This window comes from Podarcis pityusensis (assembly GCF_964106645.2).
Source record: "Podarcis pityusensis genome assembly, chromosome: 18".
In the NCBI taxonomy this organism is placed as follows: Eukaryota; Metazoa; Chordata; class Lepidosauria; order Squamata; family Lacertidae; genus Podarcis; species Podarcis pityusensis.
This window is the reverse complement of record NC_138043.1, coordinates 11,359,316-11,387,300: the sequence shown is the minus strand read 5'-3', so window position 1 is coordinate 11,387,300 and position 27,985 is coordinate 11,359,316. Positions and strand designations below refer to the sequence as shown.

The 27,985-nt window shown below is 47.5% G+C and overlaps 1 protein-coding gene across 5 annotated transcripts; it reads right to left on the bottom strand.

Annotated features, from left to right (window-relative positions):
- Positions 1-13: 13 nt before the first annotated feature.
- On the bottom strand, positions 14-27,985 carry LOC308467166 (semaphorin-4E-like). 5 transcript variants are annotated; one of them, XM_080988601.1, is made up of 15 exons: positions 27,899-27,985; positions 24,971-25,142; positions 23,637-23,782; positions 22,969-23,028; positions 21,982-22,080; positions 20,515-20,614; positions 19,575-19,685; positions 16,146-16,291; positions 15,713-15,888; positions 13,586-13,742; positions 13,227-13,452; positions 12,375-12,490; positions 11,365-11,531; positions 10,067-10,119; positions 14-903 (listed from the first exon to the last, which is right to left on the bottom strand). In XM_080988601.1, exons 2-15 carry the CDS (start codon positions 25,086-25,088, stop codon positions 119-121), a joined length of 2,460 nt encoding a protein of 819 aa, XP_080844727.1. In that variant the 5' UTR covers positions 25,089-25,142; positions 27,899-27,985; the 3' UTR covers positions 14-118. The 5 variants fall into 5 exon arrangements, with proteins under 5 accessions (XP_080844727.1, XP_080844729.1, XP_080844728.1 ...); XM_080988603.1 differs by lacking the exon at positions 21,982-22,080; XM_080988602.1 differs by lacking the exon at positions 22,969-23,028.

Below are 27,985 nucleotides of genomic sequence, written 5' to 3'. Positions count from 1 at the left end.
AGGCAGCTTGGCATAAACTTTACATTTTTATTTTTCAAACCCTCTAAAAATGGGCGTCCTGGGCACACAATGGGACAGTTCGTGAGATTTCCGTGGTGCGGACCCTCTGCCAAGGCCGTCATGCTGAAAGGCCTTCTTCATCAGTGAGCTGGACTTTGCTGACCAGGCAGTTTGAAGAACAGCAGGCTGCCCTGCCCGCGGCGAGGCTGGTGGTCTGCTTTGCCTTTGCGCGGCATGCCTCTTGGGGTGAGCTTGCCAGCAGGGCTGATTCGCTGGCCGAGCCGGAGATGGGACAGGCGGCCAAGCTTCCCTGAATCAAGACTGTTTGCTCTGGCTCAGGACTCGCTGCCCCAAGGGCATCCACCGTTTCTGACCTCCTGCTCCACACACTTTTCCAAGGGAGAGAGAGGTGGCCCTCGTAAAGGTTCCAGGAGAGCAAGGAAAGGAAAAGCAGGACAAAGGCTGCCCCCCAAAGCACCAATGTGAACGAGAGCCCTTGGACTCTCTGGGGTCGCTCCAGCCTTGCCGGGTCCTCCGTCTGGAGAGACGCCAAGGGCTGCGACTTTGGAGCTGCAGAGACGGCACACTTCCGATTTGATGGATCGCCCTTGGGAGCCACAGCAAAGCTGCTCTCTTGCTGGAGGTAAAGGAAATAGGTGGACATGGAGATGCGGAATTCTCTTCCGTTGGATGTCTCAACAGACTGGCACTCGTAAAGGCCGGTGTCAGAAGCCGTCATGTTAAACACGACCAGTCCCCTGGCGTGGAAGAGATATTTGGGCTCTTCATCCTGCAGGCGGCTCCCATTGAATGTCCAGACAGACGTGGCCAGGTTGGACAGAGAGCTGCAGCTGAGATGTGGGCTGCTACCCAGGGGGACAGGGAGCCTCCTGACGTTCTTAGCTGAGAAAGGAAAGAAGCCAGAGGTGGTTACCCTTCTGCTACACTCACCTCCTCCTTGCCAACCTCCTCCTACAGCTCTTGCACTGTTTTGCTTCTTCTTCTTCTTATTTTTAGTAGGAGTAGTACCCCCACTCCACCTGATTGGTTGCCCCAGCCACTCTGGGAGGCTTCCAGCATATATAAAACATTAAACATTAAAAACTTCCCTATACAGGGCTGCCTTCAGATATCTTCAAAAGGTTGTATAGTTACTTATCTCCTTGACATCTGATGGGAGGGCATTCCATAGGGCAGGTGCCAACGCCAAGAAGGCCCTCTGCCTGATTCCCTGTAACCTCACTTCTCGCAGTGGGGGAATTGCCAGAAGGCCTTCGGAGCTGGACCTGTGTCTGGGCTGGTATAGAGGGCCAAGGCTGTTTAGGGCTTTGAAGGTCAGCACCAACACTTTGAATTGTGCTCGGAAACATACTGGCAGCCAATGCAGGTCTTTCAGGACTGCTGTTATATGGTCCCAACAGCCACTCCCAGTCACCAGTCTAGCTGCCACATTCCAGACTAGTTGTAGTTTCCCAGTCACCGTTAGGTAGCTTTAAGCTTCTAGTCCTTGTGTTTTTAAAAGAGCCCTCTATGCGCTTGAGCACAGACCCTGTAAACAGTTGCAGGCCCCCCCCCCCACCATCTGAGGTGCAGCGGGAGGAAATGTGGGACAGGGTTTTTTTGGTAGCAGTACCCAGAGCTGGCTAACCCCACCCCTTTTGCACATGTAGAATCATGGCACTGTAGAGCTGGAAGGGACCACAAGGGCCATCTAGTCCCACCTCCTGCAATGCAGGAATCTTTCGCCCATCGTGTGGATCGAACCCACAACCCTGAGATTAATAGTCTCATGTACTACCAACTGAGCTATCCCAGGTCAAAAATGAGTCAGCAAATCACCTGTTAAATAGGTGGATATTTCATAGAATCATAGAGTTGGAAGGCACCCCATGGATCATCTAGTCCAAGATCTTGCAATGTTGGAATATGAAGCTGTCCCATGTGGGGATTGAACCTGCAACCTTGGCGTTGTCAGCACCGCACTCTAACCAACTGAGCTCTCCGGGCTGAGCTGGATATAAATAAATATTTTTTAGGGCAACAGTATTCAGAAGCACATTTAATCTATGCTCACACCTGTTTCATCAGGGTGCTCTTAGACCTGATTTGACTTGGGCTGTGCTGCTGATGTTCTTTTCCTGCCATTTGTGGCTGCTTTGTTAGTTTACAAGCACTTGAGGGTTTTAGGGTGGGAGCTAGCAGCTCTGAGGTCCCGGTTTCTGATGGAAGGGTGGGAGATGGATGTTATAAAGCAATAAATGACGTTCTGGCGATGGCATGCCTTGGCAGCCTAGGTATGTTTGTGATCCTGAGATTGATACAGCCAACGTGAGCGTTGTCCCTTTGACCCCTATAGGAAAGAGTTTTCCATTTGCGTAGTGGCTCTCAGAGAAAGAGAAGAGATTCTTGCTGCTTCCCCCTCCTCGCATCTTTGGAAGCACTGCTTAACATGTGCTGCACGGAGGGTTGGGGCTCCTGAAATTTTAATGCGCTTTCTGCTCTTTAATATTTGCCGTCTTGTACGAGATGCGCTCAGCGGCAACGGCACCGACAATCTCTGCTGCAAGCCGCCGTTGCTGGTCCCACTGACATTCACTCCCCAGCACCCGGGAATTCCCTGGGTTCAGCCCGGGGCTAAAAATTAAAGGCGGCAGCTTTCGAGAGAATGGCTGCGAAAGGAAAAGGCGAACATGCCTTCAGTCCCATTCTCTAGAGCCAGGAGGGGGTTCATGCTAACAAAAGAAGGGGGGAGGAATCTGTGCGTGTGGGAGCAAAGGCAAGCTTTTTATAAACCAAACACAATTATTTCATGCAGTGCCTCTGGGAAATATCAGAAGTCGCCATGCAGCAGATTCAAAGGGAGATGCACACAATTAACCAAAGAGGCAGCAACAGTGGTCCTAGGTTCAAATCAGACTCTGGGGGCACAGTAATGATTTGCCCTTAAGTGATAGCTCAGTTGGTTAGAGTGAGATGCTGATAATGCCAAGGCTGCAGGTTCAATCCCCATAAGGGACAGCTGCATATTCCTGTACTGCAGAGGGTAGGACTAGATGATCCCCAGGGTTCCTCCCAACTCTATGAATCTAGGATTCAAGATCATGTAGTTGTTTGCAAAAGGGACACGGGTGGCGCTGTGGGTTAACCACAGAGCCTAGGACTTGCCGATCAGAAGGTCGGCGGTTCAAAAGCACATCAAAGTGCAAGTAGATAAATAGGTACCGCTCCAGTGGGAAGGTAAACGGCGTTTCCATGCGCTCCTCTGGTTCGCCAGAAGCGGCTTAGTCCTGCTGGCCACATGACCTGGAAGCTGTACGCCGGCTCCCTTGGCCAGTAAAGCGAGATGAACGCCACAAACCCAGAGTCATCACAACTGGACCTAATGGTCAGGGGTCCCTTTACCTTTAGTTGTTTGTAATGTAGACAGAATACCTCCAGGCTGCATGGAGGGCTGAGAGGCCTGAGAGGGTAGGGGGAACTGGATGGCACAGCGTCCACTAGTGGCAAATCAGGAAAATGCATTCATGGCCTCTGATGCCAAAAGTGCATTTCGGGTGCATGTGAGAAGTGCCTGCAGGCTTGCGAGGGCACATGTGTCTGTCTGGGTGGAGGACAGCAGCAACAGGTTTTTTGGAAAGGAGGCGCATGGCTCCTGGCCACCCACCTGCCTGCGACATCACTGTTGCCAGGCAAAGTCAAGTTCCGAAGGGCAGTTCCAGATTACCAAACAGGCAGAATAAGCACCGACCTATGGGCCCCACACATATTAGGGGCCCCATGACAACGGAGCAAAATAATTGTCAGGACTGGTCGTTGTCCTCTTCAGATCACCACACAAATGCTTCTTGTTCTTTTATAAAACTTTTTATTGCGTATTAACAAAACATTCTTATAAACGGTTCTTAACTATTATTCCTCAGAGTCATTCCTGTTAATCGCTGGAATTCCCTGCCGTCCACTACTACGGCTGCACACCCCCACTGATCCGATCTCAGCATTTCTCGCAACTTGGGAGGTGCTTCCCCTTCCATATACTCAGGTTTGCGCGATAATGCGTCTGCACGAACGTTTTGATGCCCAGGTATGTACTCAATCCTAAAATTAAACCCAGCAAAAAACTCTGCCCACCTAATTTGCCTTTGGTTTAGCTGTCTAGCAGTTCTCCAATACTCTAAATTCTTATGATCTGTTTGTACCACCACCTGATGTGACGCCCCTTCCAAAAAATGTCTCCACACTTTAAAGGCAGCATGCACAGCTAAAAGTTCCTTATCAAATATGGTGTAGTTTTGTTCTGATTGATTTAATTTTCTAGAGTAGAATGCACAGGGTCTCCAGTCCCCTTCCTTGTCCTGTTGCAGCAGAATGGCCCCAATAGCCCTATCAGAGGCGTCAGTTTCTACCTTTATACGCTTACTTGGATCTAGGTGCATAAGATATTTTTCTGAAGCAAACACCACCTTTAATTTATCAAAGGCCTTCTGTGCTTCCTCAGACCATCTGAATGGCCCCTTGCCTCTTAGACAATCAGTCAGTGGCGTTGTGATTTTGGAGTAATTACCTATGAATTTACGATAGAAATTAGCAAATCCTAAAAACCTCTGTAGATCTTTCTTAGTTTTAGGTGCCTCCCATTCCACCACTGCCTGAACTTTACTGGGGTCCATGTGCACCCCTTTGTGGGAAATGCAATATCCCAGGAACTCCACCTTTTGTGTGTGGAACTTACACTTCTCTAACTTCACATATAACCTGTTGGTCCTCAATCTCTCTAACACCTGTGTGACATGTTTTACGTGTTCCTCCATACTTTCACTATATATTAAGAGGTCATCTAGATAAGAGACACAGAACTGATCCAGTATACCTGCTAAGACGTGATTGATGAAGGTTTGAAATACCCCTGAGCCATTTTGCAAGCCAAAAGGCATTACCAAGAATTCAAATGCACCATGCTTAGTACAAAAACTGGTTTTCCACTCATCCCCTTCTCTGACCCTTATCAGATTATATGCTCCTCGTAGATCAAGCTTGGTAAAGACTTTGGCTGACCTTACTCTCTCTAAGAGGTCATCTATACGTGGCAGTGGGCACACGCGAGGCTTCATTTGACTGTTAAAGATTCTGAAGTCACATACTAATCTTGGTGCCCCTTCCTCCCCTTTCTTTTTGACAAAAAAGACGGGAGCACCCCCAGAGGCCGTGGACTCTCTAATAAAACCTCTCTGCAAATTCTTTTGCAGGAACTCCCTCAATGCTGCAGATTCTACTTCCGACATGGCATATATCTTGCTTGGTGGCAACTGTGCCCCAGGGACTAGATCTATCTTGCAATCATAGGGCCTATGTGGTGGAAGTTTATCCGCTTCTTTTTCACAAAAAACATCCTGATAAGCCATATATTGTGATGGAATCTCACTTTCATTCCCCATCAACTTCCCTTCTACCTCTGTTCCCATTACTTCCACCGAGATTTTCCCCTTTTGCCCCAAACAATGTGTCATACAATATATCGAACCAAAAACCAAAGACCTTTGATGCCAGGCAATCACCGGATTATGACGATTGAGCCAACTCATGCCCAGCACCATTGGGTGCCCAGCTAGTTTGGTCACATGAAATGCCCTGGTCTCTGAGTGATGACCCATATCCATTCTCATTGGTGGAGTCTCATAAGTCACTTCTCCTGAAAGTAGCGGTCTGCCGTCGATTGTTTTCACTCGCAGCAGGAAACTCAAAGGTAACAAAGCGATTTTGGGTTCCTGTACCAATTTCTGGTCTATGAAATCTGCTGACGCTCCTGAGTCTAACAACGCCTCTACCTGGACGCTGTGTCCATTGGGTAGTTGTAGTTGCACCTTCACCGTTATTCCTGGAATAGGTGGTTCCACGTGAGAGCCTTCTATTGCTTCTCCACCCAGCTGCAAGCTCCCATTTCCAGCCGGGGACATTCGTTTCCCTGATGCAGTTCCTTTGGGCAATTGTCTTCTCTCATGTCTGCTCCAGATAGAGACTCCCATCCTTTACGATTGCGACATTGTCGTGCTAGATGCCCTGGTTTTCCACAGACAAAGCAACACCTCGTGTCTCTTCCTCTCCCTGCATTTCCTCTTACTATGGAAGAGGTAGTAACTGGGAGGGGTCTGGCTGCCCCTGATTCGATGGGCTCCGGCCGCTCTCGTCCTGGCCCGCTCTGCTCTCTGTACTTTCGATAATATTCTTTTCCCGCCACCGTGGTCGCCATTGTTCCTTCTTTTCACTAGCCCTCCGTTCCACGTGTAGGCTCAATTGCAGGCACGTTCGGACCAGAGAGTCCAAGGAACTAGGTTCTGGCATTTGGGCCAATTGGTCTAAAATCTCATTATTCAGTCCTTCCCTAAGAAGGGCTGCAACTGTTGGGGAATTCAGATCCCATTTTAATTTCTGCACCAGCAAACTAAAGTTGGACCAATAAACTCCCACAGTGTCTTTTCCTTGTCTCATTCTCAACAGCTGCCTAGCTGTGGTTGTTTCATGCGCAGGGTCTAAGAAAATCGTGTCTAGATACTGCAGAAACATTTGTAGATTTCCTAGGGCGGCATCCCTCCGAGATATTAGGGGTATAACACAGTCCTTAGCCCTCCCTTCCAAGAAATTAATCACATAAGCAACCTTCTCTTGCTCAGATTGAAATTCTTTATCCTTTATCTCAATTATGTAAGAAATTTCTGTCTTGAAAGCCATGTATTCAGAGGTTTCTCCCTTGAAGCTACGTGGACGTACAGTAAATGTTTTACTCACTCTATCTCCCTGCGTCGCTTGCAACATGGTTCTATGTTCTCCCAGTGCTGCCGATAGTATATCGACTTGACTTTTCAACTGTAAGTTCTGTTGCCATAAGTCCTGTAATGTTAGCTGGAGTGCTGGGGTTTCTCCTTGCCCAACTGGCGCCACAGCTCCCTCCATTTTGGCTTCTCCTTCTTTACATATAGTGAAGAGGCACAGAGCAGAAGGTATTCTGTCAGGACTGGTCGTTGTCCTCTTCAGATCACCACACAAATGCTTCTTGTTCTTTTATAAAACTTTTTATTGTGTATTAACAAAACATTCTTATAAACGGTTCTTAACTATTATTCCTCAGAGTCACTTATTTCAGATACCTTCTGAGCTCTGCTTCTCCGTGACCAGCCACCCTCAAAATGGCGAAGGCGCCTTTCCCTTCGCTTTCCCGCTCTTTTTTCTAACCTCCTGGCTAGAGCTGGCCTGTACAGTGGTGCCCCGCAAGACGAATGCCTCGCAAGACGGAAAACCCGCTAGACGAAAGGGTTTTCCGTTTTTGAGTTGCTTCGCAGGACGAATTTCCCTATGGGCTTGCTTCGCAAGACGAATATGTCTTGCGAGTCTTGAGATTTTTTTTTTGCTCCCCCCCCCCTTTTTCTAAGCCGATAAGCCGCTAATAGCCTTTTAGCAGCTAAGCCGATAAGCCGATAAGCCTTTAATAGCCGCTAAACCGCTAATAGCACTAATCCGCTAAGCCGCTAATAGGGTTGCTTCGCAAGACGAAAAAACCGCTAGACGAAGACACTCCCGGAACGGATTAATTTCGTCTTGCGAGGCACCACTGTATCTCCCCTCCTCCGAATCTGAGCTAGAACTGAACCCTTGCCTTTCCTGGGAACAGCCGGTCCCTCCCTGTTGTTCCTCTTGCTCCCTTCTGTTAGATTCACTGCTCTCCTTCCCCCCTTGGGGAATGCTTTCTCCCTCTGATAAACTGGAATCTTCTAACTCTTCCCTGACAATAATATTGATTTGATCTTGAAAGAAAATTGCAACCAAGCCTTCTTAGTTCACTGTTATCCCACTAGACTGCCTAGGGGCCTCCACAGGGTTTAATCCAGCACTGCCAAAGGGGTTCTATGGCACTGACATGGCTGGAGCTCTGGGCAGGCTGCTGGCTGGAAACAGAGGCTGCAAAGGATCCCTTGCAATGAAGCCTGGCAGGCATTCTCAGCTGGGATCGGTAACTGCTGGGTCATATCAAGGTCAGAGGATTCCTGGGCTTACTTGGGGCCCTTTAAGCCATAGCATGCTGCCCAACAGGTTGGCATTTTTCTCTCTTCGATACCCTGAGGATTTCTTTCTTTCTTTCTTTCTTTCTTTCTTTCTTTCTTTCTTTCTTTCTTTCACAAAATAAAAAGATAAAAACACTAGCTGCAGCCTTGTCCTGAAGAGCGACCTTTTCACACTGGCTGCTCACATCTGACTTGTCTCTCAAGCTCTGTGACTGACAGGCACCTCTGGTTTTGTGGCTCCCCTGCCCAACTCCCATGACCTTTGAAATCTCAACCCCTGGCAGCCTCCCCGCTGCCTGGATGGGTGCCCGAACTCCCTTCGCCATTGGGTGTGCAGCCTCCACCTCCCAGCCCTTTTCCTGCAGACCCTGCAAAAGTACAGGAATGTTTTAATTGTATATTTGACATCTGCATCGCAGGGGGTTGGACTAGATGGCCCTCGGGGTCCCACCCAGCTCTACAATTCTCTGATTTTATGAGTCATGGGTGGTGGTGGGGGAAGAGACAAATGTCATAATAAGACTGAGTGTGAGAGAAGGTGCTCCTCCAGATAACTTGCTTATTGAGCATCCAGAAGTTGCATTGATGTCTGTTCTTCAGACAGCATTTGTCCTTATTTCTTTGCAGGGGAGGTTATATGTCTTTCCATCATTCGGCAGCTTATCTCACACTTTTCAGCACATCTCCTGATCACAAAAAGTGGGCAACGTCTGAAAGTGGGTGGGTGTAGCAGTTCCTTAGCCTAAGAAGGTTGGATCTGTTGGATCAGCCAGTGTCCCTTCTTATCCAGCATTGTGTTCTCATGTGGCCAAACTGCTGCCCCAATGGGAAACCAGCAAGCAGGATTCGAGCACCAGAGTCCTCTCTCCCCTCCTGCAGTTTACAGCAAAAACCAGGTTCCCGCAAAGGGAAGCCCACAGAGAGGAGGTGACAGCAGTGGCCTTCTCCCACTCTTGTTCGCCACTCTTCTCAGGTGGTCTGGCTCTGTCCATGGAGGATCCATTTAGAAATCATAAGAGCCCTTCAGCAGCTGGGTCAGGCCAGCCTTGTCTAGTCCAGCCTCCTGTCTGAATAGCGGCCATGCGGCTGCCCCAAACAGAAGCCCACAAGCAAGAGTAGAGCACCTCGACCCTCCTGTGGTTTCCATCAATTGAGAACTTTTGTTTTCTTTAATGATTCTTTAGCTGGACCATTGAGGTGGAGACGCTTCTTCAGGTATACAGGGTCGAGGCCATTTAGGGCTTTAATGATCAGCACCAATAATCATGCTCGGAAACACATTGGGAGTCAGTGAAGGTCCTTTAGGACTGGAGTTATATGGTCCTGGCGGCTGCTCCCAGTCACCACTCTGGCAGCCACATTCTGGATTAGTTGCAGTTTCCGGGTCACCTTCAAAGGTAACCCTACGTAGGGCACAGTGTAGCAGTCCAAGCGGGGGATAACCACAGCATGCACCACTCTGGCGAGACAGTCCACAGGCAGGTAGGTCTCAGGCATGGGTAAGCAAACTAAGGCTGGATCCAGCCCAATCACCTTCTAAATCCGGCACATGGACTGTCTGGGAATCAGTATGTTTTTACATGAGTAGAATGTGTCCTTTTATTTAAAGCCCATCTCTGGGTTATTTGTGGGGCATAAGAATTTGTTCATTCCCCCCAAAAAATTATAGTCCAGCCCCCCACAAGGTCTGAGGGACAGTGGACCAGCCCCCTGCTGAAAAAGTTTGCTGACCTCAGACTCTCAGCCGGCGCACCAGATGGAGCAGTTGCTCTGGACACAGTATACCTTCTGTAACTTGGCATCCTATGGATCATTATGGCGCCAGCTTTAGAAAGGTAAAATTTACATGTGTTTCCCTACCCAGTTTAACCTCTGGCCCTGAGCACCACTTGTGAACTGGCTAACTACACCCAGGCAGAGCACTTGCTTACAGACCCTATTATCTCCAGAAAATAATAACAACAACAATAATAATAATAATAATAAATATATACATATAAAAAACATTCCCCTACCCACTTCAGGGCACCTGGAGGCATCACCATTCCTGACACTCTGAATCAGATCCCTGCAGGGAGGAAGAGGCGAATTAACATGAATACTTCATGCAGGCATGAAAAAGCATTTGGCGTTGCGCAACCACTTCTCTCAGAAAGCACCCTCGCCTGGCCTTGAAATTCACAGAATCATGGCTGAGGGGCTCGGAGCGAACAGGGACTCTCCTGTGAAGAGAGAGCAGAGAACAATGTGCTTCGGTGGCGCACGCTGAAGTGTGGCTGAGTGCGTGGGTTTCAAAGCCTCACCTTGAGCGTTTATTCTCCGCACAGGCAGGGCTGGAGCCTGGTAGGTGGGAAGCACACTGTGCCAGCCCAGTTCAGTCTCTGGTAACAGACAGAGAAGCTTTTCCCCAGCCCCATATGGAGATGCCGGTGATGGAACGTGAGATCTTCTGGACATGTCACTGAACTATGGTCCTCCCCCTCAAAATAAACTAAAATCCTAGTCCTCATGGTTCTGAGGAAAGGTTCTGATTCACAGGGGTACAGAGGGGAGCTTCTACTGAGTCAGACCACTGTTCCTTCCTTTACAGATAAATTTAAGATTCTAGTCCTCATGGTCTTGAACAAAGAGCTAAGTTTTCCACAGAAAACCACAAAGCTGCTGTGTGTCAAGTCATATTGCTGGTTCGTCTAGCTCACGATTGTCTCCAGAGTTTCCCAAACTTGGGTCTCCAGCTGTTGTTGGACTACAACTCCCACCATCCCTTAACTAGCAGGACAAGTGGTCAGTGATGATTGGCATTGTAGTCCAAAAACAGCTGGGAGTTTGGGCAATACTGGTCTTGCCTGGAGATGCAGAGGCCATTCTGCATGCTCCAACCCTTAAAGTTCGAGTAAGATTCCAGTCCTCCTGGCTTTGGCTTAAGAGCTTATTGAAACAGAAGCACAGAAAGGTGCCTTACACCAAGAGATCATGGGTCCATCTGCCCCAGAAGTAGCTCTCCAGGGTGTCAGATGGGGTTTTTCCCCAGCCCTGTGTAGAGACGCTGGGGTGGATCCTGGCCCTTCTGCATGCCACACAGTTGCTCTGCCACTGAGCTAAGGGAGGTAGAAGTAAGCAGAAGAATAATGTGTGTTTGTTTCAGTTACAGGCACGGAGGTCGCCTAGAGGGCTCAGAGTGAAATGAGAGGCAGTGATGTTAAGTGAATGGTAAATAATGCATGGCGTAGCTTTCAAACCCTCTCAAATGCTGCATAAATGCTAATAGCTATTCTTATTATGTATCCCACAGGGCAGGGGTTGTGCTACTCACCGCAAACCCCCAGACTGGTTCGCCACGGGGATGCAGGCGCCAAGAGGCAGTGACCAGGCACAGTAAGGATCCCTGGCTAAGACACAGTCAAGGCAGAACTTGTACCGGCTGCAGGTCGCCACGGGGAGCTGCACCAGCCGGGAGGCAGACCCAGCATACAACAGGCCCTGGAAAGGGAGCACCAAGCAGACAAGACTGCGGTGTAGCTCAGCTGGTATGGAGCATGAGAGCCTTAATCTCAGGGCCATGGGTTCCAGGCTGGACATGTTGCAGGGGGTTGGGCAAATGACCCTTGTGGCCCCTTCCAACTCTGATTCTAAGACATCTTTCCTGCACTGGACTAAACTGTACATGAAAGAGATGCATGCAAAAGGGCAGGCAGAAGAAGACGTGTCAGGCTAGGACCTGGGGTGCCATGGTTCAAATCTCCACTCAGTCAGGAAGCTCACCGGGCGGCAGTGGGCCAGTCCTTGCCTCCCCGCCTGACCTACCTCACATGGCTGTTGTGGGGATTAGAGGAGGAGCAGGAGAAGCAGGTGACCCTTGGAGGGAAATGTGGGGTGCAAATGCAATAGCTAAATGAATAAAATGATGTGAAAGGAAAAGGGTAAACGGTGAGGAAGGTGTGGTGTCATGCTGCGCAGCCCATGTAGGCATTTAAAGGCCAAGCCGAAAGGCAGCCACTCTTTCAAATTTCAGTTTCTCCGGTTTTGGCATTTCAGTTCTCCAGCCAGGCAACACGTACAAAACTGACACATGACAGGTTAAACATAAAAATGCCTAACATACAAAAATCCATTGTGCTGAGGGAAACTGCTCTGCAAAAGGGGAAACTGCAACAAAAAAGGTCAACGTGGGGAGAAATTCAGACCCAAATGTCACTGGATTTTCAAAACTTGAAAATTAATAAACTGCAAATTGCTGCAGAATTGTAGAAAGCTGAACTGAAGTTTCAGAAAGATGAGTAAGTGAGAGAAACCAGAATGGATGGATCAGGACAGATGTCCTACCTTTTGTGCAGCCAGCTTGAGTATCTGCACAGGCTCTGGAGATGGAAACAGCTGTAACTCTTCCACAATGAAAATCTCCCCCTGGAGGTTGACAGCTTTATGCAAAGAGCCCTTATCTGCACAAAATCAAGCACACTTTTAAACCCCAATTAAAGTAAATGGGGTGGAGAGAAGAGAAGGGACCACTGTTTTGAAGGAACCAAGGTCTAAATTACTCAAAAGCAGGAAAAATGTGAGGTTAAGACTCCCGCCCTCCTAAAAAGGTACATTATTCATCTGATAAAGAAGCCAAAAAGACTTTGGTAAAGTCGCTGCTTGCCCCTGCCACTCTGGGTGGCTTCCAACATATATAAAAAAACCATAATAAAACATTAAACATTAATAATTTCCCTACACAGGGCTGCCTTCAGATGTCTTCTAAAGGTATGTGTAGTTACTTATCTCCTCGGCTCAGGGGTCGCATAACCTCCATATCCTCCCACATTTCTCTGATGAAAATAGGGACATCCCCTGCTTCCTGGTAGCCGCCCCGTCAACCTTGCGGGGGGGGGGGATGCCTACATCAGCCCCCCCCCTTCACTCCAAGAAAGAAGTTCTTTGCCCCTCTCCTTTGTTTGGAACAGATGGGAAGATGACCGCCCCATCTTGGCACCCAGCAAAAGGAAGGCATGTTTAGAGAGGGAGTGTTTGATGTGAGAGAGACTGAGCAGGAAAAGCAAAGAGTCTCTCAAGCATGGCAGATTTTGGAGGCGTTTCCTGAGACCTTCAGCGGACTCCATGGGAGGTAGCAGAGGGCACACGGGCGCCTGCTTGTGCCATGCTGGCGATTCCCAATCTAGGAAGTTGGCTTACCTGTCCCTAGGAAAAGGATGTCGTACGTTGCATTATCTATGCCACTAGTTTGGTCTACCACAAGATGTGTGTATCGCACGCCTCTTTTGACCAACACCGGCTGGTGGCCGATGGGGTTTACAGTGCCATCCATCAGGGGATGGTCCCTGGCAAACTGGAGGACTCTGTCTGGCAAGTCAAGGGAAGAGCTGTATCCCTCCTGGTGCCTGGCAGAAGTGTTGAGGCACTAGAAAAAGGAAGATGGTTACAGTATTCCTTTTATTCAGACGTTCACCTGTTTGGTACAAGTGATATCCACTTGAACACTTACCATATGGGGGCATAGATGGTAAACCAGGGAAGGGAGGGGGACAACTTACAGCGCCCGGCCGAGGCGTGGGGACCTCTCCCCTGTGCACCACCCATTTTGCATATGAATTCTCAACGGCAAGGGGGCCTTTGAAGTTTCCTTTCTGGAAGAGGTCTTGAACAGCTTCCATCCTGAAGGCACAAATGGCGGAGATGTCCAATCTCCCCCTGGAACAAGATGGAGAGGAAATCAGTTCTGTGACAGAGCAAGTCTTTCCAGAATGCCTCCCTGCTTCTGGAACAGCCAAAGGATTTGTCTGATGAAGAAATATGCCCACAAATAAGATAAAAACTCCCTCCCACTCTTCAGAAGTGGAAGAAGCAAATCATGCAGAGATGCAAGAAGCAGCCATCTCTGAAGGCGGGGGGATTTGGGCTCAGCCTATGAAGCTGCCTTATCCTTGGCTGTCCAACGAGCCAAAGACTGTACAGCTAGCATGGTCCAAGTTCTCAGGCAGAGAAAGATCTTTCCCTTTCCTACCTTTTTCCCCCAAACAGGAGATGCCAGAGATTGAACTTTCTGTATGCAAAGCGGGTGGCTCACCACAGTGAACTACAGTGCCTCCCGAATAAACAAAGAATTGGTTAATTTACTGTTTACAGAAACAGGCACTTCTCTCCCATTTGCTCCAGCAGAGGTTTGGCAACAATAATTCTACAGGCCGGGGGGGAAACAACAACAGCACAGCTCGGCCACACAGTCTGCATGATGCGTTCACTGTTTCTCAGGTGGTAATTGCAATCTTGAGATGCCCACTTTTCCCAATCATCCTTTGGTGACAAAGCTTCTTCATAAGAAAAGGTCAGAAACAGAAAGGGTGGGGCAGTGGGGAGAAAATTATTCACAAAGGAGACTTCTGCCTTGAGTCAAACCAGGGTACCGAAATGTGGGCCGCCCTTAAGTTGTATCTGTCAATTATTCACAAGACCTCAATAAAAGCTTGTGTTGCTGCCATGTTAACGGGCCTTTAGTGAGGCTTTTTCTGCCATTCCTGTGGGATGGCTGATGTAGTTCTGTCATCATTGCCATATGCTCTTATCTGGGCTGTTGGGAGTTGCAGGGAAAACACGCAAAGAAGGCTGGTGTAGCTACATCGCTATGGTGGCTGCGGTTTCTGCTTTATGCTCACATGTTCCCCACCCTTTTTTGAAGGAAAAACTGGAGGTTGGCTTTTGCTGCCCAACTCCCCAATGGGCTCTGAGTCCCCTAAGTCCATGAGAAGAATGGATGGAGGTAGGATCCAGAGAAAGCAAGGCAGATCTTTATTTTTCTGTTGCGACAGAGTACCCCGCCCTCCTTGCAAGGATGTGAAAGACCAAGAACAAAGTGTGCAGAAACTTTTACGTACTTTAGACATTGCCTAACCCCTTAGCCAAAGACTTACCGTAACTAAAAGCACCATACATACATCACAGAAAGAGGGGTTCCAGAAGAAAAATTTGAGTGTGCAGTCATCTCTCCTGTCTGCCAGGATACCTGATAATGTTTTTTTGACTGCATTACCTGGGCAGCCTGGCCATTCTTTTGAGATGTTAAATACTTTAGTTCTTCAATCCGGGTCAGAGGCCCACCCTATTCATACACAAATATGCCCTTAAAACAGATTTTGTAGGATTTGTAAGTGAAAAGAACTACTGGGAAAGGTTTCTCCAATATATTTCCTTCTGTAGAGGAAATATTTTGGGTTATTAAGAATCAAGATGGCATCAGGATTCCCTCCCCCCACAGAACTATTTCAGACATGTGATTTATTTACTGATGTATGTGTGCTTACCTTGTGCATTTATGAACATTTATTCTATATCTGAGACCTTAGAATTCTTATAACACAGTCCTTCTTCACACAGCACACATTTAAACTATGAAACTCCCTGCCACAGGAGGCAGTGACAGCTGCCAACTTTGATGGCTTTAAAAGAAACTCAGGGAGGAGAAGGCTATTGATTGGTTCTGGCCCTGATGGCCAGGCTCTGCCTCCAAATCCCAGGTGCTGGAAACGACAGGAGGGGGGGGGGGCTCTTGTGTTCAGGCCCTGCTTGAGGGCTTCCCTTTGGGGCAACTGTTTGGCCACAGCGAGGACAGGAGGCTGGCCTAGGAGCGTTCTTCTTATGTTCTTATGGCTGTGAGAAAATCTTACCACTGCTGGGTGAAAATCCCATAAAAGATGCTTTCCCGCCAGTTGGTTGTTTTGATCATGAAGACGGCGTGGAGGACATTGAACTGAAAATCTGATTCAGGAGCTGAGCAGGCTAGGGTGGCCTTTAGAAAGGAGGTCCACTTTTTCTTCAGGGTGCGCCTCCCACCGAGATCACCCTGTGGAAAATAACCCCACAAGATAGCAGCGAGCAACTCTTCCCCCTCCCATGAATCAGGGCCTCATTCCCCGGGCAGGGCTGGGGGAGTGGGCAGGGTCAGAGCTAAAGTGGATGGGGCCCATCCTTTTCTTCCTGGCACCCCCTTTTCTCTTTCTCCCACCTCTTCCACACAGAACTGAAGGTGCCATGTTCTAGCCTAGGGATGGAGGACCTTTTCCCGCACTGGTAAGACAATCAAGGGGTCCAGGTACGCACTGTGCAGATCTGAGCTACCCGCGAGACCAGAAGTTTGTCGTAGAAGTCAAACTCAACCGCCGCTTCTGTGAAGAAGACATAAACTCTGTCCGAGTCGGAGCCTGCCCCATTCTCCTGCACGAGATCCATGTGAACGAAGGTGGGCTCTGAAGAAGTCAATGACACAGGGCTGTTGGTCAATGTCAGGGGCAGGATCCTAACCAGCTGAAGCACCGTACGCTCGCCACTCAGGCTTCCAAACTTCATGACTCCTTGACTACCCCCTCTGATACCAAAATGGGGAGGGGGGAAGAGTTCTGCAGCACCCAACAAAAATGATTTTATAGTATCAATATATCATCCAAAACCAGTTTGAAGTCCATATTGTGATATCGGTTTCATAATTTTTGACCTGGCAATATATATATAGTGTGTGTGTGCGTGCGCGCACGTGTGAAAAATCACAATGTGGGAAAAGCAGTGAAGCCAGCCAATGCCTCTACATAACTCCATTCTTATTTCAGACATTGTGATATATCAGCATATCGTGATGTTTAGCTGCTGATATATCACAAAGCTGAAAACCAGCTCCACCCCTATTTCAGACATTCTGATATATATTGCAATGTTTAGCTGGTGATACACTGCGATGTTGAAAACCAGGTATCACCCAGCCCTAATCAGTAGTGATAGCCATCAACCTAGATGGTTTCAAAAGAGGATGAGGAAGCGAAGTCTATCCATGGCTACCAGTCATGATGGCTCTGCCCTTCCACCACTGTCAGAGGCAGGTAAGGGAAACCTCAGGAGGGGAGAGTTGCTCTTGTGTGTCCGTCTTGCTTGTGGGCTTCCCGTTGGGGCACCTGGCGCCCATGGGGATGGGTAGGGTGAAAGGCAGGGAGGCCAACAGTAGACTGGTAAGATCCCTGGAAAAGACCCTGATGTTGGGAAAGATGGAGGGCACAAGGAGAAGGGGATGACAGAAGGCAAGATGGTTGGACAGTGTTCTCGAAGCTACTAGCATAAGTTTGACCAAACTGGGGGAGGTAGTGGAAGACAGGAGTGCCTGGCGTGCTCTGGTCCACGGGGTCACGAAGAGTCGGACATGACTAAATGACTGAACAAAAAAAAACACAAGAAACAAGGCAGGCAGGTGGGGGACAAGTGAGGGCAGACTGAGGTTGGTGGGGCAGCGCCCTTTTCCTAAATGGACCATGTGAACATAAGAAGAGTCTGTTGGATCAGGTCAGGCTCTTCTTGCATTCCCAATATCTTGTGGAACGGAACACACTTCATCAGGCGCTTGAAAGATCCCTCCTCTAGACGTTCCGACACTCAGTGCAAGACTCCCAGGGCAGTGTACAGAAAGGCAATAAAGCGCAATAAAATAACAATAAAACAGCACGCAGCAGTCATCAAGAAGAAAAAGGGGAAACATAATCGCCCAATGATTTTCAAGAGGCCCTGAAACTGAATAAAAGCAGGGAGGTGAGTTCCCTTATTTTAAAATTTCAAGTGTTTTGTGCATCCTTGCTTGGGTCTCTCTCCCCTTCTGTGTTGAAACTCGCAAACAGCAAAAATCAGCATAGATTAACATCAGGCATCCAGCGGTACAAAGAAACCTAGATTACTCCTTCACAGAAAGGACAGTTTGCTATCACTCAGGCTAAATGAGAACATTCTTGCCCTCATTTAAATAAAGGGGCCATTTATAGAAATTAATTAAATTGCCTTGCATCTCCTTTCTGTTGCGACAAGGCAGAGCAAATAAAGCCTTTCTGATGGCAAGGAAAATGGGTGAAAATAGGCCTGTCAACAGATTAAAGAACTTTATTTATGGATTAATTATCTGATTTGGAAGCGCCTTAATCACGGGAAGCACGTTTACAAATTGGAAAAACATCGGTGGCGGAGCCCCCTTGGGAGGAACTTGATTGCAAGTTAAAAATTTAATAACAAAATTTAATAAGCTGAAAGATGGCGCTTATTGTTGAGACATGAAAGGTCATCCATATTGTAGCTTGCTTATTTGCAGCAGGGAAGCCTGCAAAGCTAATCGGCTGAGAGGCTGTGATAGCATCCATAGGTGGTTCCACGGAAGGCAAAGCCATTTGCGGTATTTATTTATTTAGTTATTAAGTTTGTATATTTCATCCTTTTTAAAAGTTCACAGGGTGCTTCACAACATAAAATGCAAAATGAGAACACAAAGTACACAATAAAACAAAAACAAACTCATAATTCCCCCTCCCACAAACACATTGAAAAGACCATAGAATGTTAATCAGCCAAAGACCTGGTTATAGAGAAATCTTAAAGATATGTAATGAAGGCACAAAGTGAGTCTCCCTGGGGAGAGCACTCCACAGATGGGGAGCCACTGCCGAAAAGACCCATTCTCATGCGGCTGCCCTCTGGATCTCTCATGGAGGAGGAACATGAAGAAGGGCCTCAGAGGTTGAACACAGGATCAGGGTCAGTTCATATGGGGAGAGGTGGTCCTTAAGCATTGCAGAGGGTTGGACTAGATGGCCCTCAGGGTCCCAACTCCAGGATTCCATGATTCTATGACGAGAAGACGGAGAATGAGGCCGAAGGGAAATGAAATTAGGAAGGAACCAGGGTCAAGATAATACGGAGAGCCTTAGCTTTTATAGAAATGCTCGGTGCATTTACAAGTGCCTGTCCTTGCCCAACTGCTTTGTGAGAGGTGCAGCTGGGAAGAAGCTGGCTAGGTGGGTGGGGAGGCGATGACTGTGGCTTAGGCAACACGCAAAGGAGCCAGCCCAAATTGACTTCCATTTGCTCTAGTGTGCCTTTGTGACCTCAATAGCCAATTGCATCAATTGCTGCTGTCACCTCGGCCCTATCTGCAGGGTTAACAGTGTATGCACCACATGCACAGTAATGGGGCATAAGCAAATTGTCAGCCGACTGTGGAGGACACAGTAACAACACGTTTTTACTCACCCCCAACCCAAATCTTTCCTGAACCAAACCTGTGCACCAGTTCCCTGGATCTCTTTCAATCTAAGGACTGGGATACTGTATTTTAAAACATGGACTTGGGCTACTTTAAACATCCCCTCCAGCACTAGCCTGGTTTGATGGTTTGTTTTGTTTTTTAAAGATCTCCCTTTAACAAAATCTGTTTGGTGTTTTAATGAAAACCTGCTTTTTAAGCTACCATGTAAAGAAAAGCTGTGCACGTAGCGTTTGGCTGCTGCGCCGCTTTCTCGCCAAAAGATGTCGAGGCAGGGTGTGTGTTTTCCAACAATGGCAGATTTAATTGCATGTGCAAAGGGCCCAGTACATGACAAGAGGCAGAGGCAGGCAGATGCCGTCACGAGATCGAAATAAGCACTGCACCTCCAAGCTCCATTAATTGGCGACATTTGCCTGGCGTAGGGGTTAAAGTGACATACCTTTTTTTAAAAAAAAGAGACTTACCGTTAAGCCATGACGCTTTAAATTCCGTCCTTAAAGGATTCCTCAAACTCCGTAGTATAATTGGCTCCGAACCCAAGAAGTTGTTTGAAGTGGCGGAATAAAGTGCACCGTCTGGGCAGGAGAATAAAGAGACAGGCTTTTTATAAATCTCTGGCACTAATTACAGAGAACAGGCAAGTATTTTGTGTGTGCATGACAGGCTGATGGCTATATTCAGAAGCAGGGCAAGCGAGTACATGGGCGTAGCCTGGAGGCAGCTGCCCCCCCAAACAAGTAAATAAATAAAAATACTTAACTAAAAGTATAAATAACCAGAATATTTGAAATTATAATTTAATAATAATGTTATTATTTATACCCCGCCCATCTGGCTGGGTTTCCAGCCAAATGTTTTGACAGATTTTTCTGAGTGCTTGGGGTCAAAAGAAGACATTTCATTCCAAATCTGCTAGACAGAGCCAGACAGAGGATGATGACAGGTGGGTGTCCTGGCCCCCATCTAACATAAATCCTGGCTACAATCATGACCCAGAATCATTCAAAATATTAAGCACCCAAGACGGAAGGATTAAAGGTGGGTGGAGCTGGAAAAATGCTGTTAGCATCTCAGAACTGTATCCAGTGTTAGCCCTACTCAGGGCAGAGCCATTGAAATGGATGGACATGACTAACTTTGGGGAAAGTCCACGGGGCGGGGCGGGGGGGCGGGGAGGCTGGCTTTATGCAAGCAGACAGACTGGGCTGTGTGTAACAAAATAAAAATAAATCGGCTTTCTGATTGCCCTTTTCAAGCCAGTCTTTTGTTCAAGGCCTGAAAGGACACAACAGAGCCAAAATATCCCCAAACACCTAATTGGAACAATTAGCACTCGGCAGCCATGACTAAGTGGGAAAGATCTCAGCTCCTTCCTGAGGGTGTTGTGACAATGAGAAAACTCACCAACCACCAGAGATGTGTATCGTGTCCTCGGCTCAAAGGGGCATCTTCCCCGGCTTTCTACCACCTTGGACAGCAGCTTTAGCTTCCTATTGTCCATGACCTATTTGCAAACCAAGCAAAACCAAATGAGCGGAGCTTTTCTGTTTAGAGACAGCAGCCAAGGTGAGGCCCACATTCCCTCAGGGGGCCACATGGCAGGGATGGAAGGGGCAAGAGGTGAGAAGGGGAGGGGCCAATAGATGCAGGCCTCTCTGTTCAACCATCAGGACTCTCCTGGGTTGCCCCAGCCACTCAGGGCAGCTACCAGCAAAATATAAAAACACAATAAAACATCAAGCACTTCTGCTACTGAAAGCTTTGCTCAAAGAACAGGGTTTTAGCTGCCAGAGCTGCCTGCGCACTTTTTTAGAGTTAAAACCTAAGAGAAGTTACTCTGAAGTAGACATATATGCTTTAAAGCAACATAAACAAATAAACAATGCTTTTAAGGGGAACAGAACTCACAGATCATGGAACATAGAATCATAGAATTGTAGAGTTGGAAGGGACCCCAAGGATCATCTAGTCCAAACCCCTGCAAAGCAGGAACTGAAGACCTCTTGGACCATAAGGGGATTGAACCCATGACCTTGGCATCATTAGCACCATGCGCTAACCAACGGAGGACGCTGCTTTTTACTGAGGCAAGTGGTCCAACTGGCCTAGTATCGCCCGCACAGACTGGTAGCAGCTATCCAGGGTTTCAGACAGGAAACTCTCCCAGCTCCAGCTGCAGGTGCCACTGGCGACTTGAACCTGGGGACCTTCTACATTCAAGGCAGTTGCTCCCCCTCTGCGCTATGGCCCTCCCCCAACTACACTATATGAGAAAGGGGAGGTGTCAGGGTGCTGTTGACAGCTCCTGGCTGACTGCCCAGGAAAGCAGAAAGGCAGAGAAAACACAGGCTTTTTAGTTCTTTTTACTATTATTCCAGATGCCAAGGCAAGGCAACCAAGCACCTTTCAGTATCTAATGTTGCTCTGAGTGAAGCTCCACACACTACACACCCCTTCTTCGTACCTCCCTGTTCATCAGACTCCTCCCCTCTCATACAGTTGCTGTTCAGGGCCGCCTGCCTTCAATCCCTCTGCTCTGCTATTCTCAGTGAACACCTGGTTTGTGGGGAGGGAATGGGTTCTGGGAGTCTCCCCAGTGACAGCGTGTCAGTCAGCTGCTGCTCGGCCTCTGCCTGCTCAATGCTACCTAGATTCTCATCTCCCATTATTTCCCAACTTCTTCCCTCTTGTTCTTCCTCTGGGGTGTGCCCTGTGTCGAACCAGTCCTGTAGATCTACACTATCTGCCCCTTCCTCCTCTCTGGAAGGCTCCTGGGGAGGTGGTCTCCATCACTCCTCTGCATCTGCCCAGTCCCTGACACTAGGGCACGATACTTATAGGTGTTCCACAAAGCGTATTTTGCAAACTTACCATGTAACGACAAGCAGGATAAAACGCATTGGTTCCGCAAACATATAAGCTGGTGGCATTTATCTTATGCAGAATGAGGATGTAATTCTGGCAATCTGCCTTTTAAAAAACAACAACACACACACACACAAAATGAAACAGTGGGGGGAAGGGGGAAACAGATCAAAAGCACACGTAGCTCTGAAAGCTATTCTGCTACTGGAGTTAAGCAGCCAAGTCTAGACTCAAAAGTCACCTGACTTACAATACTGAAGATAGCAGGGATTTGTTCATTCATTCAAAGACTCAGCAACTCACTGAGAGAGATGCCTTGGACAGCCGCTGCCCGTCAGGGTAGATGGTGGTGGTGGTGGTGATGATGATGATGATAATAATAATAATAATAATAATAATAATAATAATAATAATTTATTACTTGTACCCCGGCCATCTGACTGGACAGCTTCCAACAGAATCAAAACACAGCAAAATATCAAACATTAAAAACTTACTGATATCCCTTCAGATATCTTGGGAAAGTCTTATGGTTGTTTATTTCCTTGACATCTGATGGGAGGGTGTCCCATCTTGCTACCCTCTACCCGGCTCCCTGTAACCTCACTTTTTGAAGTGAGGGAACCACCAGAAGGCCCTCGCTCCTTCAGGTCTATGGGCCAAGGCCATTTAGGGCTTTATAGGTCAGCACCAACATTTTGGATGTTGCTAGGAAATGTACCGGGAGCCAGTGTAGTTCCTTTAGGACTGGTGTTATGTGGCCGCTCCCAGTCACCAGTCTGGGTTAGATGGACCAAAGGTTTGACTTAGTGTATAAGGCAGCTTCCTAAACCTGGTGAGGGTCTTAAGAGATTTGCAGCCAGAGGTCCCAAATCTGCCTCCGGAGAGTTACCGTCTCCAGCGAGGGCAATTGGAGTCCGTGGATTGCACTCTGTCCCTGGACAGAGACCCACATTGCTAAAGTGACCCAGAAGCACCACGGCCAAGACCTACTTTACTCTTTCCTCGTCGAAGGCACTCAAGCTTCCTGTTCTCTGGGGCAAACCAGGCCTCCTAGGAACCCAAAAGCAAATGAAACATTAAGATGAGTGAACGGAGACTGCAGACCAATTCCATTTTCTACTTTATAGTCACCACTGCTTTCAGCTGAACACTTCCTGGGCTGGAAGTGGAAGTACTAGGCTTACTTTTGGGGCAAAGTTGTTGAGCTTTTTTTCCCAGTTTTTCCCAGAGCTGTGAAGCTTTTTTTGTTATGTTTTTAGGGCATATTCGCCCACCCATAGATGCTCTTTCAGCGGCTTGCCTTGCAAGGGGGCTCACTCACATGCCACAAAGGCAGAAGGTTCCCCGTCATCCCCAGGTAAAAGGATATCAGGTTATTAGGAAAGACCTTCTCTCAGTCTGGAGAGCCACTGCCAGTCAGAGTAGACAATGCTGCACTAAATGGACAAGTCATCTCACCCGGGGCAAGGCAGGTTCCTATTTTCCACCTCCCAGCCCTGACATAAAAAGCTTTTAAGTTAGGCTTTTTAAAAAAAGTAAAAGAAAACAAGGGACTAGAAATAATCTGACAATTTGGTTTCTTTGCAAAAAGTCTCCTGAAAGACACACAAGTGTGAATATTTTAAACAATGAAATAATAATAAATTAATATTACATACCCTGGTTATTTCTTTAGAAATATCACTCAAGTCCAAAGCAAGGATATAGCCTTTGGCTCCCACATACAAAATGTTGGTTTCTTCACTCAGGAAGAGGGTGGAAAAATGGGATAGTCCTTGTTTCCAAAAAACGTTAAAATTCTCAGCTATAATAATAATAATAATGCCTTTATTGTCAATGTACAACCTGTGTACAATGAAATTTAAATGGAATATAAATGGGAGAGAGAAGACAAGGCCTAAACATGACTTGAAAATGACTATCTGGGTATCTGCATTCCACTTTCCCAGCAACGCTGAGCTCAAAATGGCTTATAGTAATAGCATTAAAAATTAGCGAACATTACTGTCACTATAATCATAATGATCTGATGTAGAATTATATAATTATATATCATATAATAATTCTATCTGCTGCAAAACAGAGAGATTTACTTATAGTTTCTCTTGCATTGCTTTCTTTTGGTGGGTCTACTCCGTGTGGAACAAAGATCCAAGCCTTTGCTTTTCTGTTTTGTTCCCTGCCAGTGGTAAATTGGTCTACAGGTGATGGGTTGAATCCAGACTAAGTCAGCTGCCCCAAGTTTCTCATGGAAATGCACGGGACTCAGGTTCTGCTGTGCTTAAATGTTCACATTGATTTTGGTGGGGCCCAAGTTCAACAAATGCAAGTCTCCGGATTCAACCTGATGTAAATAAGTTAGCTTTAGAATACAGAGGGGCAATACCCTATGTGGCCTCCAGCCTTTTATGGACCCAATCTCATGTGCCCTTACAGCGTTCTCACCTCAGGAGGAGCTTGTCCCTCCTACACTCCACCTCCAGCAAACATTTAGATTTCAAAAAGTACAAATTTTCCTGTTACATCATACCCACCGCCACCTTGGCAACCTGCCAGTTCTGACCACTCCTGGGTGAGCAGACAATTCTTAATAGCTCAGTACTTGGTTCCCCATTGTTCCTTAACAGCTAGCCTTAGCTAGCCTGGCCAGGTTGGTTTGCATAAACTAACCCATTAATTCTTTGCCTGGCACAATTCTGAAGCTTGTATTTTCCCTTCATATACAAATATTATCTGAATACTACATTTTATTAGTTTCTAATATGCACTGTTACCCCAGCTATAACAATAATGAAAATGATCCCTTCTAAGAAAATAAGAAGTTGCCCTGTTGTATCAGATCTCCCTAGCCCTGACTTTGTCAGCTGGTGCCCTCCAATTGATGGGAGTTTTAGTCCAAAACCTCTGGAGGGCACCAGGTTGGCAAAGGCTGACAGAGTCCGACAGACTGCCTCAGCACCCTTTTCATTAACAATTGTCGTGGGACACCCACAGTGGTACACCACCGTTTTTCTTGGTACACAGTCCAGAAGACCCTGTGTGTTGTTGAGTGACCGGATCGTCCCCCAGAGGGCAAGAAGGTGAAAGAAGGCTGTGATGACGCCCGACATTTCGTTGCAGAGCCCTGCAGTCTCTCCCGCGTTGGCTCAGTAGCCTTGAACAACCTGAGGTGCAAAAGACGGTTTCAAAGGTTTCATACGGCAATGTTTGCAGTCTCTACGGTGGACTTTACAATAAACCCTAGACAATTTCTTTCTTTCTTATAATAATAATAATACATTTTTATTTATACCCCGCCCTCCCCAACCACAGCCGGACTCAGGGTGGCTAACACCAATAAAATTTCAATAAAACATAATGGGGGGGGGGGAGAACAAACAAACAAAAAACCAGTTTATTAAAATACGGGTTAAAATACAATTTAAAATGCAGCCTCATTTTAAAATTAGCCCATAGATCAAAACCCTAAGGGAAGGGAAACTTAAGGGTCAGACTGAGTCCATACCAAAGGCCAGGCGGAACAGCTCTGTCTTGCAGGCCCTGTGGAAAGATGTCAAGTCCCTCAGGGCCCTGGTCTCTTGTGACAGAGCGTTCCACCAAGTCGGGGCCAGTACTGAAAAGGCCCTAGTTGAGACCAGTCTAACCACCTTGCGACTGGGACCTCCAGTGTTGTTATTTGTGGACTTTAAGGTCTCCGCAGGGCATACCAGAAGAGGTGGTCCTGTAGGTACGAGGGTCCTAGGCCGCATAGGGCTTTAAAGGCCAAAACCAGCACCTTAAACGTGACCCTGTACTCCACCAGGAGCCAGTGCAGTCAGTGCAGCCAGTGCATTTGTATGTAAGCTGTGCATGGTTCTGTCCTGCCCCCCGTTTTATCCTCACAAGAACCCGGGGAGGCAGATTCAGCTGAGAAGCAGTGACTGGCTCAAGGGCAGCTGGAGAGCTTCATGGCTGAGTGTGGATCCAAAGCCAGGTCTCCCGGGTCCTAGCCAACCTATTATTACCTTTAGAACAGAGCCCTTACACGCACACAAATACCAATCACCATTTTTGCTTCTTAAATTGTGGCGTCCAGAACTGGACACAGGACTCCAGGGGTGTGATCTGACCTGCAGAACAGAGCAGGATTATGACTTCCCTTCATCAGGACACAAGACTTCTGGTGCTGCAGCCTAGAATAGCATTCACTTTTTCCCCTGCTGCATCACACTGTTGATTCATGTTCAGCTTGTGGTCTACTAAGACCCCTAAATCCTTTTCACATCTACTACTGGCAAGCCAGGTGTCCCAGGGCTTATATTTGTGCAGCTGGTTGGATACCATTTTCCAGAGGTGGTATCCAACAAATTCCAATCATAATAATAGTAGTTGTAGTAGTAGTAATAATAAAATTATGCCCCACCCACTCTGGGCGGCTTATACTCAGAACAGACCCATAACATGGTTACAAGTGCCAAATAAAACTCCTGCCACAGCTGTAGGAAGGCAACAATTTTAGCATGGTGGAACCTGCACTTTGGAACTCCCTGCCTGTTGACCTCAGGCAGGCAACTCCACTGCACTCTTTTTTGAACCTGCTTAAAATATTTTTTGTTTAGGCCAGCCTCTCCAGACATGTAGGAGTTACATGCATCCTTGATTTTAGTGCTACTGTTGATTTCAATCACCTTTGAAATGTTTTAAGAACACCTGTTTTTAACTGCTTTTATTGATAATCTAATTTTTCTTTTTGTGAACCGCTTTGGGGCTCTGTCATAATGAAGTGGTGTACATAAATGTGGAAATAAAAATTTAAAAATAATTAACATTAGGCATTCTGAGCGGTCCTTATCTTGCCATAAACCTTACAATAGAGATAAACTGTAAGATAAACTGACAAGATAATGTAAAATATGTAATGTCAGGTAATGCAAGATAATGCTGACAAAGTGTGTTTTAATCTCTTGCTGCTAGTGTTAATTACCTTTTGAAAGGTTTTAGTTGTTTGGAACCGTGCTTTATTGATCATTTCAATATTTTTTTGCAAACCACTTAGAGCTTATTCTTATTATTCTTTGTAAGTTTTGCAATACAAAATAAAGGTCTGGGCCTAAGTTGTTGAATTTCATCTGAAGAGGTCTGACATGGGAGAGAATCCTTGAATCCTACTGTTGCCACAATAGGCGCTGTGGGTTAAACCACAGAGCCCAGGGCTTGCCGATCAGAAGGTCAGCGGTTCGAATCCCTGCGATGGGGTGAGCTCCCGTTGCTCGGTCCCTGCTCCTGCCAACCTAGCAGTTCAAAAGTACGCCAGTGAAAGTAACCCTAGCCCCCCCCCATCACTTGGCAGTTTGTTTCTTTGTCCTGTAATGACCCATATATATATATATGTGTGTGTGTGTGTGTGTGTGTGTGTGCGCGCGCACACACACACACACACACACACACAAACATCCTCAGGACATCTCCCCTCCCCCCACCAAATATCCCCATATTAACTCTCCAAGGGCGTCTCCCCACAAAAGGACAAAAGACACCCCAACCCCAAAATATTCCTCTCAGGAAGCCCCCTCCCTGGTCTTCAGTTGCAGCCTCCCCCTGCCCCCCACTAGGAGGATGATCTCCCATAATTCTCCTCAGGGCAGCCCCTCCCCTCCCCCACGCCCCAAATTCTCCTCAGGATACCCTTCTTTCATGCTTTGCCGGGGGGCTGGACTAGAGGGCCTTTGGGGTCCCCCTATTACAGCCCCCTCCCCAGTTTCGCCCTTATCAACCCCACCTTTTTATTCACCTGCCACAAGCCCCCATTTTCTAGGTGCCCTCAGGCGCCCCCCCCCACTTTATTTTCAGCCCTCACCCCCACCAAATTATTAAGCCTGCCAACATTATTATCCTCAGGAACCCCCCCCCCTCTGCCGGCTTTCCCCGCTCCTCAAATTACCTGGCGGGGGAGGGGAAAACGGCCGGGGGGGGGAGGTGCTTTTATACGCCCACGTGACCTGCGCCGCCCCTGGCCCCGCCCCCTCCG